Source organism: Parasteatoda tepidariorum, chromosome 2 (assembly GCF_043381705.1).
Source record: "Parasteatoda tepidariorum isolate YZ-2023 chromosome 2, CAS_Ptep_4.0, whole genome shotgun sequence".
NCBI lineage: Eukaryota > Metazoa > Arthropoda > Arachnida > Araneae > Theridiidae > Parasteatoda > Parasteatoda tepidariorum.
Window position 1 is genome coordinate 12,894,156 of NC_092205.1, and position 16,357 is coordinate 12,910,512.

Sequence of the window (16,357 nt, forward strand, 5' to 3'; positions counted from 1 at the left end):
ATATATATATATATATATATATTAAAGGTGATCATTAGGGAACACCTAAAATACAAAAAATACGCATACTTTATAATATAATTTGCTTAAATCATAATATTTAAAATACTTGATGAAACAACTTTCGAGATTTATTGTGTTTCTGTTTAAATTAAATAGAGAGTGTCTCAGACGCTCCAATTTTTATGTGAGACGAAATTAAAATAGACTTTGAAAATAATTCTCGCAATTTTGCACTTGAAAAAAAAATATGAGAAACAATGTCTTCCATTTCCTAAATGTGAGTGATGAGTGCTAAAAATGAGTGCTTTTTTTCAGTTTAGAACTTGGTTTTAACTTAGCTAAAATAAAATCGATGATGATTAATGTTTTTTTTTCTTTGTCTCGAATACTAGGGGTAAGATTGTCTTAACCCCGACCCTCCCCCGATGGGGGCATTCAGGGATTACTGTTGACTGGGTGCGCGTACGTGACTACTCAATAAGAAAAGATGGGCAACAAGTGAGAGGCTTGGAGACGATTTTAGGCAACACTCGTCGATGGGGTCCCGAGAGTTGGAGGGGGGACGCGTGTGGGTTTAGCACAGATTTGTTTTAAAAGAATATTAATTATGAAAAGAAAGGATTTTTGGAAGGCTTTTCCGATGTACAAAGTCTGGGTGCTGCACGCGCAAAGCAGCAACTACGACCCATCGTCCCGTCCCCAATCAGAAGGCTGCAAAGAAATTTATTGAAATTCAAAAATAAAATACAAACAGACTTTTCGGAGAACTGCCGAAGAAAAGAAAATACAAAATAGTTCTAGTTATTACAGTTAGTTTATTGCTTACTCTGTAATTACCATCAAATGATGTCATTTTGAACTTTTTATTGCTATGGTTGAACGTGAGGAGATTCTTTTTAACAGCTCAGTTTAATTAATTCTATGATTACGTTAACTTGAATTTTAGGAAGAACACTAAAATCAGATACCTTTTTATTCATGTTTGAGGAGGTTAGAAACAAAAAGAGTATAGTCACATGCATAGTGATTTTCAGTATTAAAAGAAAACAGCTTCGTACTAAGCTTAACTGCATTACATGTATAATCCTAAGAAACTGAGCGGAGCGATATATTTGGTAATATCAAACTTCACTTGCTTCAAAAAATATAAAGATGGTAATACAGTCGACATGTTTCGAGCTTTCAGAAATAAGCGTTCATTCTCAAGACTCCTTAAGTAGTATTTCGATAATACTGAAATTCCTTCCTCTCCTGTCACATCAGCTCATCTTGATGCCCTGTAATCTTCTTTCATTCATATAAATGACGATTCTCTAGTGAACGACATGTGTTTCTCACACATTCTTTATGCACTTGGAAATGCATTTGGTCCTGATTTATTTTCCTCGGCCACTAATGTTTCTTTACTTTTGTTCACCTTCATTTATTTTTTGTTTCACTCTGAAGCTACTGCGGTCTTTCTAGTTTTGTTTATCATCGTTTTTTTTTCATGGGCAGCTTTATTTTTTCTGCTTCAAATTAATTTTGCTCTCCTCACTCACGCCTGGCCAGTCTTGCGTAAAGCTTCGGCGTTTGAAACATGTCAACTTTATTACCCTTTTCATATTTTTTGATGTAACTGGAACTTTATAAATATGATAAATAATATATCAGTTATATCACATACATTAAATAATATATCACTTATATCAATATATGCAATCCCTATACGAAAATACGATTATCTCAGTTTTTAATTACTTTCGTGAATAAACTATCCTATCATTTATAGCTTACTTCTTTCACAACGGGGCAAAGGATTTTCCCACGATCCATTCACACAAAGGACTTTACTTGAACTGGAAAGCATGTAGCCAACTTTGCAAACAGCATAGGCACGTAATTCTCGACGATAAAAAATACTTTTGTATACGGTACCATCTTCTGTCCAGGTAGTCCCTTCTGGCTTGCACAACTGACTGTTTAACACCTCTGTTTAAAAGGGCAGAAAAGAAGAAGAAAGAACTATTTGAAAAATATTTTTTTGGTGCAAAACGATACTGAGTATATTTATTTTCGTGAGTTGAACTGCTATGAACGTATTTTATTTAATCAATAAACGTAAAGTACCCGAGAAAGGCAACAAATTATCATAATAAATTGGAATTAGTTCAGTTTTTTTTAAAAAATTTTGGCGGCACAAAGCTTTAATTTTCATCCAAGATTGAGTAGGGCTGATTGATACTGATTTATTACTTATTTATTTTTTGGTTTACTCCTCACGAAGAAAGGGTTTTTTAGNGCTTCGGCGTTTGAAACATGTCAACTTTATTACCCTTTTCATATTTTTTGATGTAAATGGAATTTTATAAATATGATAAATAATATATCAGTTATATCAATATGAGCAATCCCTATACGAAAATGCGATTATCTCAGTTTTTAATTCCTTTTGTAAATAAACTCTTTTCGTCATCATTTATAGCTTACTTCTTTCACAACGGGGTAAAGGATTTTCCCAGAATCCATTCACACAAAGGACTTCACTTGAACTGGAAAGTGTGTAGCCAATTTTGCAAACAGCATAGGCATGTAATTCTCGACGATAAAAAATACTTCTGTATACGGTACCGTCATCTGTCCAGATAGTCCCTCCTGGCTTGCACAACCGACTGCTTAACACCTCTGCTTAAAAAAGGGGGAAAATTTTATATTTATTTAAATTAAAGTATATTTATTTTCGTGAGTTGAACTGTTACAAATGTATTTTGTTTAATCAATAAGAGTGAAATACCCGAGAAAGGCAACAAATTATCATAATAAATTGGAATTAGTTCAGTATTTTTTAAAAAATTTTAGCGGCACAAGGCTTTAATTTTCACCCAAGATTGAGTAGGGCTGATTGATACTGATTTATTACTTGTTTATTTTTTGGTTTACTCCTCACGAAGAAAGGATTTTTTTTAACAAGCTTGAAATAAAAGCTCTAGGCATCAAATGCAATTTTTTTTTAAATTTAAATTTGCGTCCAAAATAATTTTCACTCGTAATATCAGAAATTAATTTACTCTTTGAATTGTTGTTGTAGGCCATTAAGGCAAAGGGTGCAATTTTTCATGTTTTTCAGTGGCGCCATTCTATGGCCAAGAATTCGACTTCTGCCATAGAGCGGACCCATTCACACATCCACAGATCGTAATTTTGACCAGAAGCAGAGAACATCAATCCCCAATCCAGTACTCCCAGAGATATAATTTGTTATGAAAAGTTCCCGTTTTCACGAAAAGTTCCCGTTCTCACGAACGCGAGTCCATCATTCTGCCAACTAGGCTATGACGATCCCCTCGTTCAAGTACGAGAGCAATTAATAGTTGTTTTGCAATTATTATTTTTTGCAAGATATTCCACAAATATCTGTTAATTATTTATGAATATTGATATTCAATACAAGATTAGATGCTCTTTCTGCATTCATTTTTCTCGTCTAAACAGCAACCCCTATTAACGCCACATACTTATCTCGAGAACCAAGCCGCTGGTTTCACTAATTGCTATTACAATTTAGGATAATTCTTGGCCATAGATGACACCACTGGAAAACAAGAACAATCGCACCCCCTCTGCCTAAACAGGTATACGTCAACAACAAGGATGCCATTATAATATTTAAATGCAGCTTCACACTATGATTTTTGGTCTTGTTACTTTCTTTTATTAATATACAGGCAGTATATAAATGGAATATATAGTTAGTGATCTAATAATATTTTAATTAATTCTTTGAAAAAATTATGCTTTTTAAACTCGTAAAATTAGAAATTTAGTATATTCAAGAATGCATATACAGTTTCACAATTATTTAAATAAAATTTCATATTTTGACTAACAATAATGGCAAACAATATACGCTAAACGTGAAAAAAATATATGAATAGATTGTTCATTTAAATTCCTAATAACATACTTTTAAAATAAGTTTCAGGACGTAAATTAAGCATTTACATATAGAAACTTGTATAATTAAAACAGTATTAAAAGAAAGTTATAAGACGATTTTATGTAACTTTTAGTATGATATATAAGGTGCCAGAAAATTATTAAAACAATTATTTTTATTATTCGTGAATGAAACTTGAAAATTAGGAATGATGTAACAAAAATGAAACTATGGAAGTTGCAACCGTGTTTGCATTAGAATTTAGAAAATGAAAATTATAGTTCTGCATTGAACTTATCCAATAAAAAAAAACTACCATAATATACTTCACGAATCATTTGCTGTGGTATATTATACATTTACAGGAAATTTCAAAAAAGTAAAAAATAATAATAAATAAATAAAAGTACTGAATTGCATATTATTTTAGCGTATAATGAATTAATAGTTTTTCTGTTGATGTCACCGTGATCTGCTGTTTTTTCTTTTTTCTCAGAAGTTTCCAGATGTCTTCAACTAAGTTTTTTTTTTCTATAGCTCTTAGTTCTATACTGATGTAAGAAATTAAGAGAATTTGTAGACTTGGACGTAGAATTTGTAGAATTTGTAGACTCTAGATCTACTGGACAGATTTTAATGACATTTGATATGTGCATACATTGATACAATACAAAACAAATAACTATTCCAACAATTGTAAAACTCACGCATGATCGCGCAGGAAAAACATAAATGGCTGCAGAAAAAACAAAAATCTGTAAATGGGCCCCCTTTTACAGATATACAGGCCTTGCATCGTGATTTCATACTTGAAATAAGGCGGTTTATCATTTTCTGTAGCGATTGTCCTGCGGCATTTTCGTACCTTCTGACTCCAACGACTGTTGTTACAAAACAGCAATTGTAGTACACATGCAACATTATGCATGTGTACTACAATTGCTGTTTTGTATTGTATCAATCTATGCATATATAAAATTGCATTAAAATCTGTCCAGTAGTTCTAGAGATAATCGACCAAGTCAGCAAATTCTCTCAGTTTTTTATACCATTTCCAAAAATTAAATTATTTGTTCAATTAGTAGTTGCTTAGTAATTATTTTTTGCGTGATATTCTACAAATATATGTTATTTTTCATTGAATAATAGTCAATATAGCGTGTTGCATAGATGCATAGGTTGCAAAAGGGAATTATATTTTAGTAAATGAATTTTGTAATAAACGCTAATTTATGGCTAAAAATTACGAACACGAGTATTCAGTCAGTTTTATTTTAATGCGTGTCATTGTATGAAAGTGAAGCAACACCAGTAATATTGGAGTTGTTTCACTTTCATGCAATGATGCAATTTGGCACAAAAAATACATTATTTAAATTTATAGAGTGATTCTATTTTTACAGTGAACGCAGGAAATTGATTAAAACTTTTTTAAATACGCGTAATATTTCATGCGGTTAAAGTTTAACGTAGACTTAATTCCGAACAGAACATTTGAAACATGACGTTTTTACTTCTTCAATTATGACACAAAGCCCATAATTTAGAATTTAAATAAAATTATTTCTATATTTAGAACTAAATAATAATATACGATTTAATTATAAGATAATTTTTTTCCTAAATTAAAATATGTCTTCTTATGGTTCAGTTTCGTCAACTAGCAAAATAATAATCTTCATTTTGTCATTTTAAAAAAAAATAATTTTCTTGGTTTTTTTCCCTCTCATTACTTTAGGAACTTAATGTCTCAATTTATATAAGAGATTAAGTCAAAACTTACCTGCATATGATATGCATATCAAACTATTGATCACGAACAATAGCTTAACTATAATGTTTGAACACATGTTGTTTCATTTAAAACATAGTTTAGTGTATATCTGCTTTATTATGCATGATGTATTTACGTAGTTGCAGTACAACGAATAAAATCATATCATAAGAAATTGCTTCAGTTTACATTTTATATCAATCGGTCAAATGATAAGCAAATCGCCTTGACCTCGCATGTCTGATTTTCACTTGTCATAAAATCATAATTTACGAAAGTGAAACTAAAAGGAGACAAAATAGGCAGATAAATGGCCTTAAAATATCCGTTTTTCAATTTTGTGGTGCCATTTGAAAAATAAATACTTAAGATTTTTATTACAATTGAAATAAACCTTTTCTTTTCTTTTTTTTATTTCAATCGTTAAAAAATAAACACCTCTTAGAAGTGTGGAATTTTGCGTTTAATGGCCCTAGTTAAATAATTATAGAAAAATGCTTTTATAGCTTACTTCATAACTTAGTTTATAACTATGTATTGTACTGAAAATCTTAAAAGTGAAGATTATAACCTTTTTTTAGTGTATTTCCTCGATATGATAAAATAGAGAACGAAATTTTTAATTTCTTAACAAAAAATAATTTTCTTTAGAAATTTTTTTATATTCATCATTATAAATTATTTTATTTGAATATAAGTTTTTACAAATTTCGTTAGCGTGGAGGCCAAGAGTGTTAAGAAAATGGAGTCCTAAGTTGTTTTCCCTCCCATAATAGTGATGCCATAGATTTCAATAGCGGTTTTGTTGCACCATAGCTTAAATATTATTTGAGTGACCTAATGTGAATACCTTATTGACAAGAATCCTAAAAATATATATTTAGGGCCGTCAATACGAAACACCCTGTATACGATTAACCCGGCAAAAAAAATATTTCATATCACTTTTGCAAGAAATTTCATACAAACGTAGATCAAATATAATTAAAGTACTTTTTTCCCAAAGTCCATAGTTTTTTATAGATTTTTAGCGAACGCTACAAAAAATTACATTACTCTTCTTTTTTATTTTCTAAAAAATGAAACCTAAAAGAAAACGCCAATTTTTTCCTAAAACTCAAAATTTTCACATCATTTGGCATAAAAACTTATAGACGGCAATAATTTCATCAGATTTATTACAATAAGCACAATCAGGTTTATGATGCAGGCTCATTAAGAAAATATGCCAAATATTTCATTTTTATAATTTTTTTATAAATAGAAGAAATGTTAGGAAAAATTTAAAAACTGAATGAAGTAAAGTAAAATGATTGACAGTTGCTAAGGAACGGTTACATATTACGGAATAATTAATAATAGACGCTGATGGATGAAATGAAACTATAAGTACATATTTCGTAGAGAAAATTTGCATTTATTATTCTGCAAAATAGTTCCGATATCGGTAGATTAAAAATAAAATAAAATTATAACCAAAAAAGATGCTCATTGGACGATTTCCAACCAGCCATGAAAAATGGATCTACTCGCTAGAATGAAACATAAATGAGTACCTCGAACACTGATGCACACGTTGCATCGGTTATTATGGGGTTTTCATCGCTTGCATGGTTTGGAAAGGGTGTGTTCTTAATAAAACACGTCTACCAAGGGCAACCTAGGCATATTTTATAGGATTTAGGTCCGAAGAGTACACAGACCATCGCGAACGGTCATTATCCATAATTTATAGTGTGTTCGATACCTCAGCGCATCTGCGTGGTCGCGCATTGTCGTTTGTAAGCAGAAAGTCTGGACCTAGCACACCCCTAAGCAGACTAACATGATCCAAAATAATCCCTCTGCAATTCCGCTGCGACGTAACGTTATCTCGCTCTAATATGTGAAGCGGTGTTCAACCATTGAGCTTGATGCCTGCCCATACCGAACACGCCCATGAACCTATTGTGCACAACGTATTACCCTCTCTCTCTTCACACTATAGTTTGTCTAAAGTAAGAACTCCTATATCCATTTGTCTGGACCCATGGCTGTGACTATGGTAAAGAGGTATAACTATTTCATGAAGGGGTGTGGGGTCACGGTTTGGGGCAACTTTTGGGTCGGTTCGGTGAGAGAAAGGGAATCTTCCTCTCGGTCTTTTGTGTTAGTCTTAGAGTGAAGAGAAACTACCCTCCCTGAAATGCGCTATTCCTGTTTCCATAACAGCATACGAACTCAGACTTTGTGGCGAGGCGAGTTCTTACTGTTGGCAAACTATAACTGGTAGCCAGAATCACTTTCCATAGTGAATCAGGATTCGTCGGAGAATACTCTGGACCTTTGCTGGTTCCTACGTTGGTGTACAACGTCATCTTTGTCGACGAGTTAGAGCGAGATTCATCGAATAGGTTTCCGTGTAGGCAAATCAGCTTGATTTTATCGCCGTGAGATGATTCTAGGAGAAACATGTGTGACGGTTGTGTTACAAGATCTGCTACTGTTGATATCTGCCTAGGAGTGACATTTCTGTTTCTTTTCGCTACTGGGGATACATATAGTTACTTTTGAGACACGGTGTTCCTACAACGACCACCGGCATGCTATTGCATTATATTCTCCACCTTTAGCGGTCTTTTTTAATCACGAGATTACTTTTTTTACACTCCCGATGCTGTGGCCTCAGTGGTGACATTTTAACTAGCTTCCAGACGTCTAACAGCTCGTCCACGATTGTAATAACTGATATGATATCTTGCTAACATTATGCATTTAACTATTGCAACACCACACACCTCACAGAAATAAGTTCAACAAACTATGGTGCTATTTTAATCAAATACCTAACATTATGAATTTTCGAATGAATGGAGAAATTGTGTGCACTACGTTTTATACACATAACGGGTGCTGCTCTACCACGCCCTCTACACTCGATTTTACTGTTAGAAGTCGACTGTCGAAAGTTTACTAATAGCAAACTTAGCTACAAGTACTTTTATTCTTAAAAATAAAATAAAATAACATAAACAAGCCAAACGTCTTTTTTATTTAAGACAGTTTTTTTTTACTTGTGCATATCAAAGCTTTAATATTATATGTTAATATTTAAAATAATTTTAAAATTACTACGTTATTAAAACTATTTACTAAACTATTTAACTATTAAAACTATTAACTATTTAACACTATTTAACTATTTAACGGTTTTAAACTATTTTAAAATATGAAAACATGGCTATTTTAATTAAAAAATCTTACTCTCATAAATTTATAAAGTTGTATATTTCATGAATTTTTTATAGTTAGATGAGAAAATAGCCCATTTAGATAATTAAATAATAGATAGCAGAGTCAGATAACGAGATCGCATAGTTAGATAACCAGATAGCATAGCTCGTCTGCGAAATAACACAGTTTAATAAACAAAAAGCCAGTTTAGATAAACAGATAGCACAGTTAATTATCTTGATACTGTAGCTAGATAACCAGATAGTAGTTCGATAACTGTATACTATATAGAGATTTATCTCATTACCTATAGGAAAATCGTGATGTTTTTCACAACAAACACTCTCCTCAGCAATATGATTACATGACTCATTATATTACTTGCAACCTTTCATACCATCTTATATTTTATTTCTTAACAGTCGTTGAACAGCCGACCCAATTTTAGGTTTACGACTTCTAATGTTTAATTCCGTAGCCTTGTAATTTTGAACCCAATCCAGAAGAAAAGAGAACGCCAGGATCAAGAACTGGGAGAAATTTGAATTCGTGAAAAACTTTTTGATGAAACTAACCTGCATTTGCGTTACATGGTGAGGAAAACCGCGAAAATCCCCAATTGTTAGCTTGACGGCAAAGGCACTCTAACCCATGATCCGTCTACCATTGAGGATATTTTACGTCAGCACTGTGGTCGGTGCGAGCCGGTTTCGGAATTAATATCGACTAACTGTCGCTGGGATTCGAGCCTCAATGTGAGGCGAACAGTCTATCCCCTGAACCATTACGGCTCATACCATCTAATAAATTTAATTAGTTTGCCAGCTTAGTTTGTTTTTTCTTGGCAACACTTTTTTTTAAAATACTTGAAGGCAGCTCCCCTATTTGTTCCGCTCACCAATCCTCAAAATTCCTTCTCATTCATCTTTGCTTTTTTTCTTCATAAATGTTAATATTTTCCATATAAACACTGAGATCCGCGATGGCTCGGGGGACAGAGCGTTCGCCTTCCAACGTGGCGAACCGGGTTCGAATCCGCATCCGGCTTGAGCTAACCACAGTTCTCACGTGAAATATCCTCAGTGGTAGACGGATCATGGGTTAGAGTCCTCTTGCCGTCAAGCTAATCGTGGGAGGTTCTCGTGGTCTTCTTCTCCATGTAACGCATTTGCGGGTTAGCTCCATCAAAAAGTTCTCCACGAAGACAAATTTCTCCCAATACTCGATCCAAGAGTTCCCTTGTCTTCTGGATTGGNATCTCATTCATCACTTTTTCTTTCCTTAAGCGTCAATACTTTTTACAAAAATACATTTTTTTTTTCAATATATGCAATTTTTGTTGTTTTATAAAGGAATATTTTTTTGATATGTTAAGCTTAACGAAATCGACGATTACCTAGATTAGAAAAATAATCACTTGTACTCTAAAAAAAACTAACCAAAAGAATGCAGATTGTAGGGTTCAGTAAGAAGAAATAAATGAAAAATAATTTTACTCGTTGGAGAGACTTATAAAAATTCAAGTAATGAACGGTTTTCAGTGACCTTTATAAGGTTTATTTTAAAAAATTTCAATATAAACTACTTATATCAGACATTATGTAATCGATCTATCTCTTTTTGCTAATTTTGATTTACAGCAACTCGAGCGTGAACTTCTATAAAATAAAGAAACAAAGTTCTTGACTGGAAAAAAAAAATATCTACAACAATGGATAAATAGTCACAATTTCTGAAAAATCGCAAAAAAGAAAATCAAAAAATATCTGAAAAATCACATAAAAGCACTTAAATGTGTTATAACTTTAGAAAAAATTAAATTTCGAAACAAAATTCGCGTTAATGACAAAAATAAAAATGGCTTTTTCAGCGCATCAAATTTCAACTCCGTAGTTGCATCTCAGCAGATTCAGATCATCCAGACATGATTTTTTTTTCTCTACAAGTTTAACTGATAATAAATTCCTGAACTTATTGTCGAATCTAATTTAATTTTTATTCCCTCATACTCCATCAACTTTTTTCTACTTACCATCGTAAATCCCTGTTTCTAATTCATTTAATTTTTGCGCAGCAAAACAAAATGCAGCAGCAAACTTTTTTCACGATTGCGTTTTTTAATATAGATATGTATAAATAACGGCTGTTTTAATTGCCATACAGAGTAATTCTGAAGGACCCCTTGGATAATGCTGGAAGTTACAAGCAATGGTTGTGATAGACTAGAAAGACCAGGGGCCTATACTAAAATAGTACGATATATTTCTGGGATTAATAGTGTAATTGATAAGTAGGGGAGAGTGGGGTCAATTGTAACAGGGTACGATTGTAGTAGAGCAAATATTTCGAGCGTCGGGTTCTAGATTTGGTTCCTAGGTGGCGCACAAGGTGTATTTAATAAATCTACATGCACACCCCTGCTGGCAACCATTTTTATGTACTTTTGAAAGAGTTACATCACAAAAGATATTTTCACGCTACTTAAGTACTTTTTTTTAGTATTAGAATATTATATTGTAATAAAGTAATCTTGTTTAAACAAATAAAAATTATTAACCGAATATGTAAGTGGACACCTTAATTAACATTTCAAAAAAAAAAATATTAGTTTTGTTAATTAACTAGCATTGTTTTTAACAAATGAAGCTGAAATGGCGTCTTGGGGACGATTGTAACAATAAGTAAAGGGACGATTGTAACAGCTGAAAATAAATAATCTTATGTTTACAAACCATTACTTAACTCTTTAAGAACCACCAATAGTTTCCTATATCATTTATATTATGTTGCATGTGCATTATTTTATTTGTCACCTTTCACAGCATAAATTAAAATTTTTAACCCCTTAAAGTTAAAAGTTTAACCCTTTAGGTCTCTGCTCATTTTTATTCTTACTCCTAAAATATCACTACTATTTTGATCAATAAAAAATATATCACAACTATGATAATACATATAATTAACTATGTTTTAGTTGAATTTATGAACTGTTACAACTGACCCCGTAAGTGGGGACAATTGTAACAAGTGCACGACTGTCAAAAATTGTTAATAACTAATATAATAATAATCGGGTTGAGTAAAACGTTTTCCGCCAAGGCGAGATATCTCCGTGCCAGCAGCAGCCATTCCCGTGGTAGTTACCCTTTTCTGAAACAGACTTTTGCATTTTAAAGCTGAAATTTGGAACTACACAAGTGTGTAATTTGTTTGTCAAAACTTTATCATCTTGTGCACCAAAAAAGTGTTTAAAATGGAGCTATTATGCAAGCAGATCAGAACGATTATGTACTATGAGTTCCGAAATAAACTCAGTGTAACTGAATGCCACAAGAAAATGTGTGAAAGTTTAGGTTTCAATACTGTTTCTTATGATACAGTAAAAGTTTGGTTTCGAAAGTTTAATAATGGGAATTTCAACATTGAAGATGAACCACGCTCTGGCCGCCCTACTGAGGTTGATTGTGACCAATTGAAGCAAATTATTGATCACGACAGAAATGTTTCAACACGAACCATTGCGTTAGAGCTTGACGTTTGCCAAAAAACAATAGTAAATGCCCTCAAACGCATAAATCTAACATTTAAGTTTAACCGCTGGGTGCCTCACGAATTGATTGCTGAAGACAAGAGTAAAAGAAAAGCGGCCTGTTTGGTTCTGCTCAGAGATCAAAGAAAAGAGAACATTCTGGACAGAATTGTGACCTGTGATGAAAAATGGGTATACTACAACAATACTAGCTGTAAAGGAGGGTGGTCAGCACCCGGGGAATCAGCAGGTTCGGTTGCAAGATGAACGCTAACTAACAAGAAGGTCTTTCTCTGTATCTGGTGGGATTGTCTTAGAATTATCTAAAAGGAGTACCTGAAAAGCGGGCAGGCCATCAACAGTACAATATACAGCAATATGCTAATCAAAATTTGCGATGCCATTCGCGAAAAACGAAAAAAACGAGTTCAGAAGGAAGGTGGTTCTCTTTCATCAAGATAACGCCCGGCCACATGTCAGTGCAATGACCGGCTGGACCCTCTACACTCTGGAGTGGGATTTGATGCAACATCCACCGTACAGACCAGACATGGCGCCTTCGGATTACTATCTTTTTTCACATCTGCAGCTGCATCTTTATGGCACAATCTTCCGTTCAAATGACGAGGTCATAAATGAGGTTGATCGTTTTCTGGACTCGCGCACCCCCCAGTTCTTTGCAGAAGGTATTGAAAAGTTGCCAAAACGTTGGCAGACTATTGTTGATTTGAATGGAGATTACTATCCTCATTAGCTTTGCTGATTTTCTATGTATTTATCATTTTACTGGATAGTTTTTTTTTTGGCGGAAAACTTTTCACTCAACCTGATATTTAAAATAAGGTATTTATTTTTTTTTCTAGTAGAGGATAGTCTACTTTACTCGTCTGTCAATTAATACTAATAATATATTGAATTTTTTGTTAATTAAAAATAGTTAAGTAAAAAATATTACTATTGACCCCACTCTCCCCTACTGAACTGCAATATGCATCGGAATGTATTTGCATCGAATTTTAAAGAAGTAATATAAATTTAAATTCGATTTCACTTGAATTTTACATTTTGCCATGTAAAATGACATACTTTAAAATGATGTAAAAAATTGTATTCTTTGCAATTCAATTTTTCTCTACTATTATTGTATAAAATAATAAATATATACCAAAATTTATTTTATTATCTTTGTAAAAATGAATACTATAAGTGTGTGCTAAAATGATTTAATTTGCTTCGAAAGTTCTCGAGATATGGATCAAAAAACAAAAAAAGAGAAATTAATATTAAGGGGTCTAAACTTTGAATCGCTCTCCTGACCAAATTATGGGAATCATATTTCCCAGATTGAGGTCACCTCTTATATTTTGGGGGTACAAAATCCAAATCCGTCAAAAAAAGGTATGTTTATTTCGAACAAGTACGTTTCTATATCTGATTTCGTAACTTAAAATATTGTCTGATGTTGGTGAATTAAGGGGATATTAATTATCATATTGGAAGTGACCCTCTCAAATCATTAAGAATGAGTCTTAGAACGTGAAGATCTGATCATTAAATAAGTTTTTTTAGGGTGGTCCGTTTTCTTTTTTTTTTATGTGCATTGCACATGTTCTAAATCGACATTTTAAATAAAATTTTTCACCAAAAATAAAATGGCATGCAATAAATAAAATATTTCGAAACTCTAAAAAAAATTTCAATGAAATAAACAATTGGTTCATAAATTGTTCCTTTTTTGATTTAGGTGCAATATATTATTTTTAGATCAAAGTGTCCCATTCCACAGTTATGCAATTTAACACTTAAAAAAATTATTAACAATATCTTCATGGCCAAACCTTTAGACTCTTTGGTTAAAGAGTTTTGACTTATTACCTTTAGAATGTCACCGTAATCTTTGAATCAATATGTAAATATTTATGAAAGATAGCAGTCAAAAATAAATGTTTTCTGTGAAAAGTGTCCTAATACGTAATGGTGACATTTAAAATTTGATAAAGATATTTAAAAATTTGCGTGTTAAATACATTTAAAAATCTGCTTGCTAACGACATTTAAAAATTGACATTTAAAAAACATTTAAAAATTTGCTTAAAGTATTCGCCCTGCTGAACCTTTTGATTTTTTGGTTTAAAGAGTTCCTATTCAGATCACTCTTTAGAACAGTGCCGTAAACTTTGCTTATATGTTTGAATTATTATAAAATAAACTTGTTTTCTGTGGCTAAAAATGTCCTAATATGCAATGGACGCTAAAATATTTATAAAACTAGGATTCTCTACTTCATGTTCAATCTATTCACAAACCCCAGATGTTGCTTCTCATTTACCATCCTTTCTTTTTCTTAAAAACTTACATTTATCAACAAAAAAGTATTATTTTGTATATAAGTCATATGTTTATTGTACTTTTGTCTAAAAAGATTTCTTTGACACGTAAGTCGTAAAAAGATGAATGATTATATCCATTTGGAAAATAGCCAACTGTACTTAAAAATAGATATTGTGTGACACAATAAGGAGAAATAAATGAGAAGAAATTTTATTCGTTAATGATACAAAACTAAACAATAATGGTATAAATGAAACAAAATTTCAAACCCCTATATAACAAATATATCTCGCGTGTTTGTTTTATTTACAGCTGAACTGGCATTCTATTCAGATTTCTAAGTCACTAACTCTCGAAAATTGCAAACAAGTATGAGCTTTAATTATGAATAATTTGAGAATTTTTAGATAATTTGTATAATTATAAATGAATGCAGTTATGATCGGGTTATATTGAATATAGTTATGGTTGTATTATGATTTGTTTGAAAAGGCTTCTTTTTACACATAAAAATTAAAATTAAATTGCGTTAAGCAAGTGCAGCCAAACTGTTTCATGATTTTATCTTAGAATTTGTTCGATTATTCAAATTATTTATAACTCCTCATTAAGTTACATCAACAAACAAACGCGCGAGATATATCATCTTACAGTAAAGTACTCGACTTCTCGCGTAGGTCGTTGGGCTACAAAAGCGTGGGTGCCATCTCCTCGTCAAAAGTCTAATTGTGATGGCAGGTCTTCGCATCATCCTCAAGTATGTTTCCTAGGCCGTCGTCAACAGCCCACTGTGCAGCTCTGTTTCGACGTAAATAAATTACTAATGTAAGTTCTATTAGATGAATATATGCATAAAAGTCAGAGGTTGTAGATAAGTATATTCTTGATAAGTTAATACGCAAAGCATTTATGATTTCATACTTTTTTTTCCTCCGAAGTATAATGAAACCTTCCTTGCGCTGAAAAATTAACCACCAGCATTAATATTTCAAATTTTGTTTTAAAAAAAATGCTCATATTTGGCATAATTTTTATTTAATCAAGTGTATATAATTATTTGTAATGTATATTTCCAGTATGTCTAGAACAGTAAAACTTTTCCGCTGAAATAGCTCTTCAGTTAATATTCTTAAATTATTGATTATATCTCCAAAACCACAATATATTTAAATTCTGATAAAGGCATTTAAAAAAGAATCCAAAGAAAACCACTATAATTTGATGTTAAAAACTTTATACACTTTATCACATAATTGCAGCAATTTCATCTTCTTCCATTGATTCTATTTTGTTGTTTTTACATATTGTAATTAGTTCTTAAGCATTCTAATGTGAAGAAAAAGCACCGAGTTATCCACCATTTAAATTTGTGAAAATTTGTTCATTTGTTAAAGAAAACTACATATAGTAGTACAAAATAGTGGTTTTGCACTTAATATTGCAACAAATTTCAGAGAAAAAAATTTAAAATTAACTGTAAAAAAAGTTAAACGGATGTAGTTGGATTGCATTTTTGTAATAAAAAGCTTGAAATTAAAAAAAAGTGCTAGTATATGGCATAAAACGAAAAGTAAAATTGGGGGGGGGGGGC

At 32.0% G+C, this 16,357-nt stretch overlaps 2 protein-coding genes across 2 annotated transcripts in view; both read right to left on the reverse strand.

Annotated features, from left to right (window-relative positions):
* LOC122270080 (signal peptide, CUB and EGF-like domain-containing protein 2) overlaps nucleotides 1-5,883 on the reverse strand; it is a 20,659-nt gene extending 14,776 nt beyond the window's left edge. The window contains exons 1-3 of the mRNA XM_071177183.1: nucleotides 5,703-5,883; nucleotides 2,473-2,667; nucleotides 1,780-1,974 (exon numbers count right to left, since the gene is read on the reverse strand). Of these exons, the coding sequence (XP_071033284.1) occupies nucleotides 1,780-1,974; nucleotides 2,473-2,667; nucleotides 5,703-5,769 (457 nt within the window). The 5' untranslated portion in view covers nucleotides 5,770-5,883. The remainder of the gene's footprint in view (nucleotides 1-1,779; nucleotides 1,975-2,472; nucleotides 2,668-5,702) is intronic.
* LOC107442852 (fibrillin-1) overlaps nucleotides 1-16,357 on the reverse strand; it is a gene marked incomplete in the record, with an annotated part of 109,281 nt that overhangs the window by 30,603 nt on the left and 62,321 nt on the right.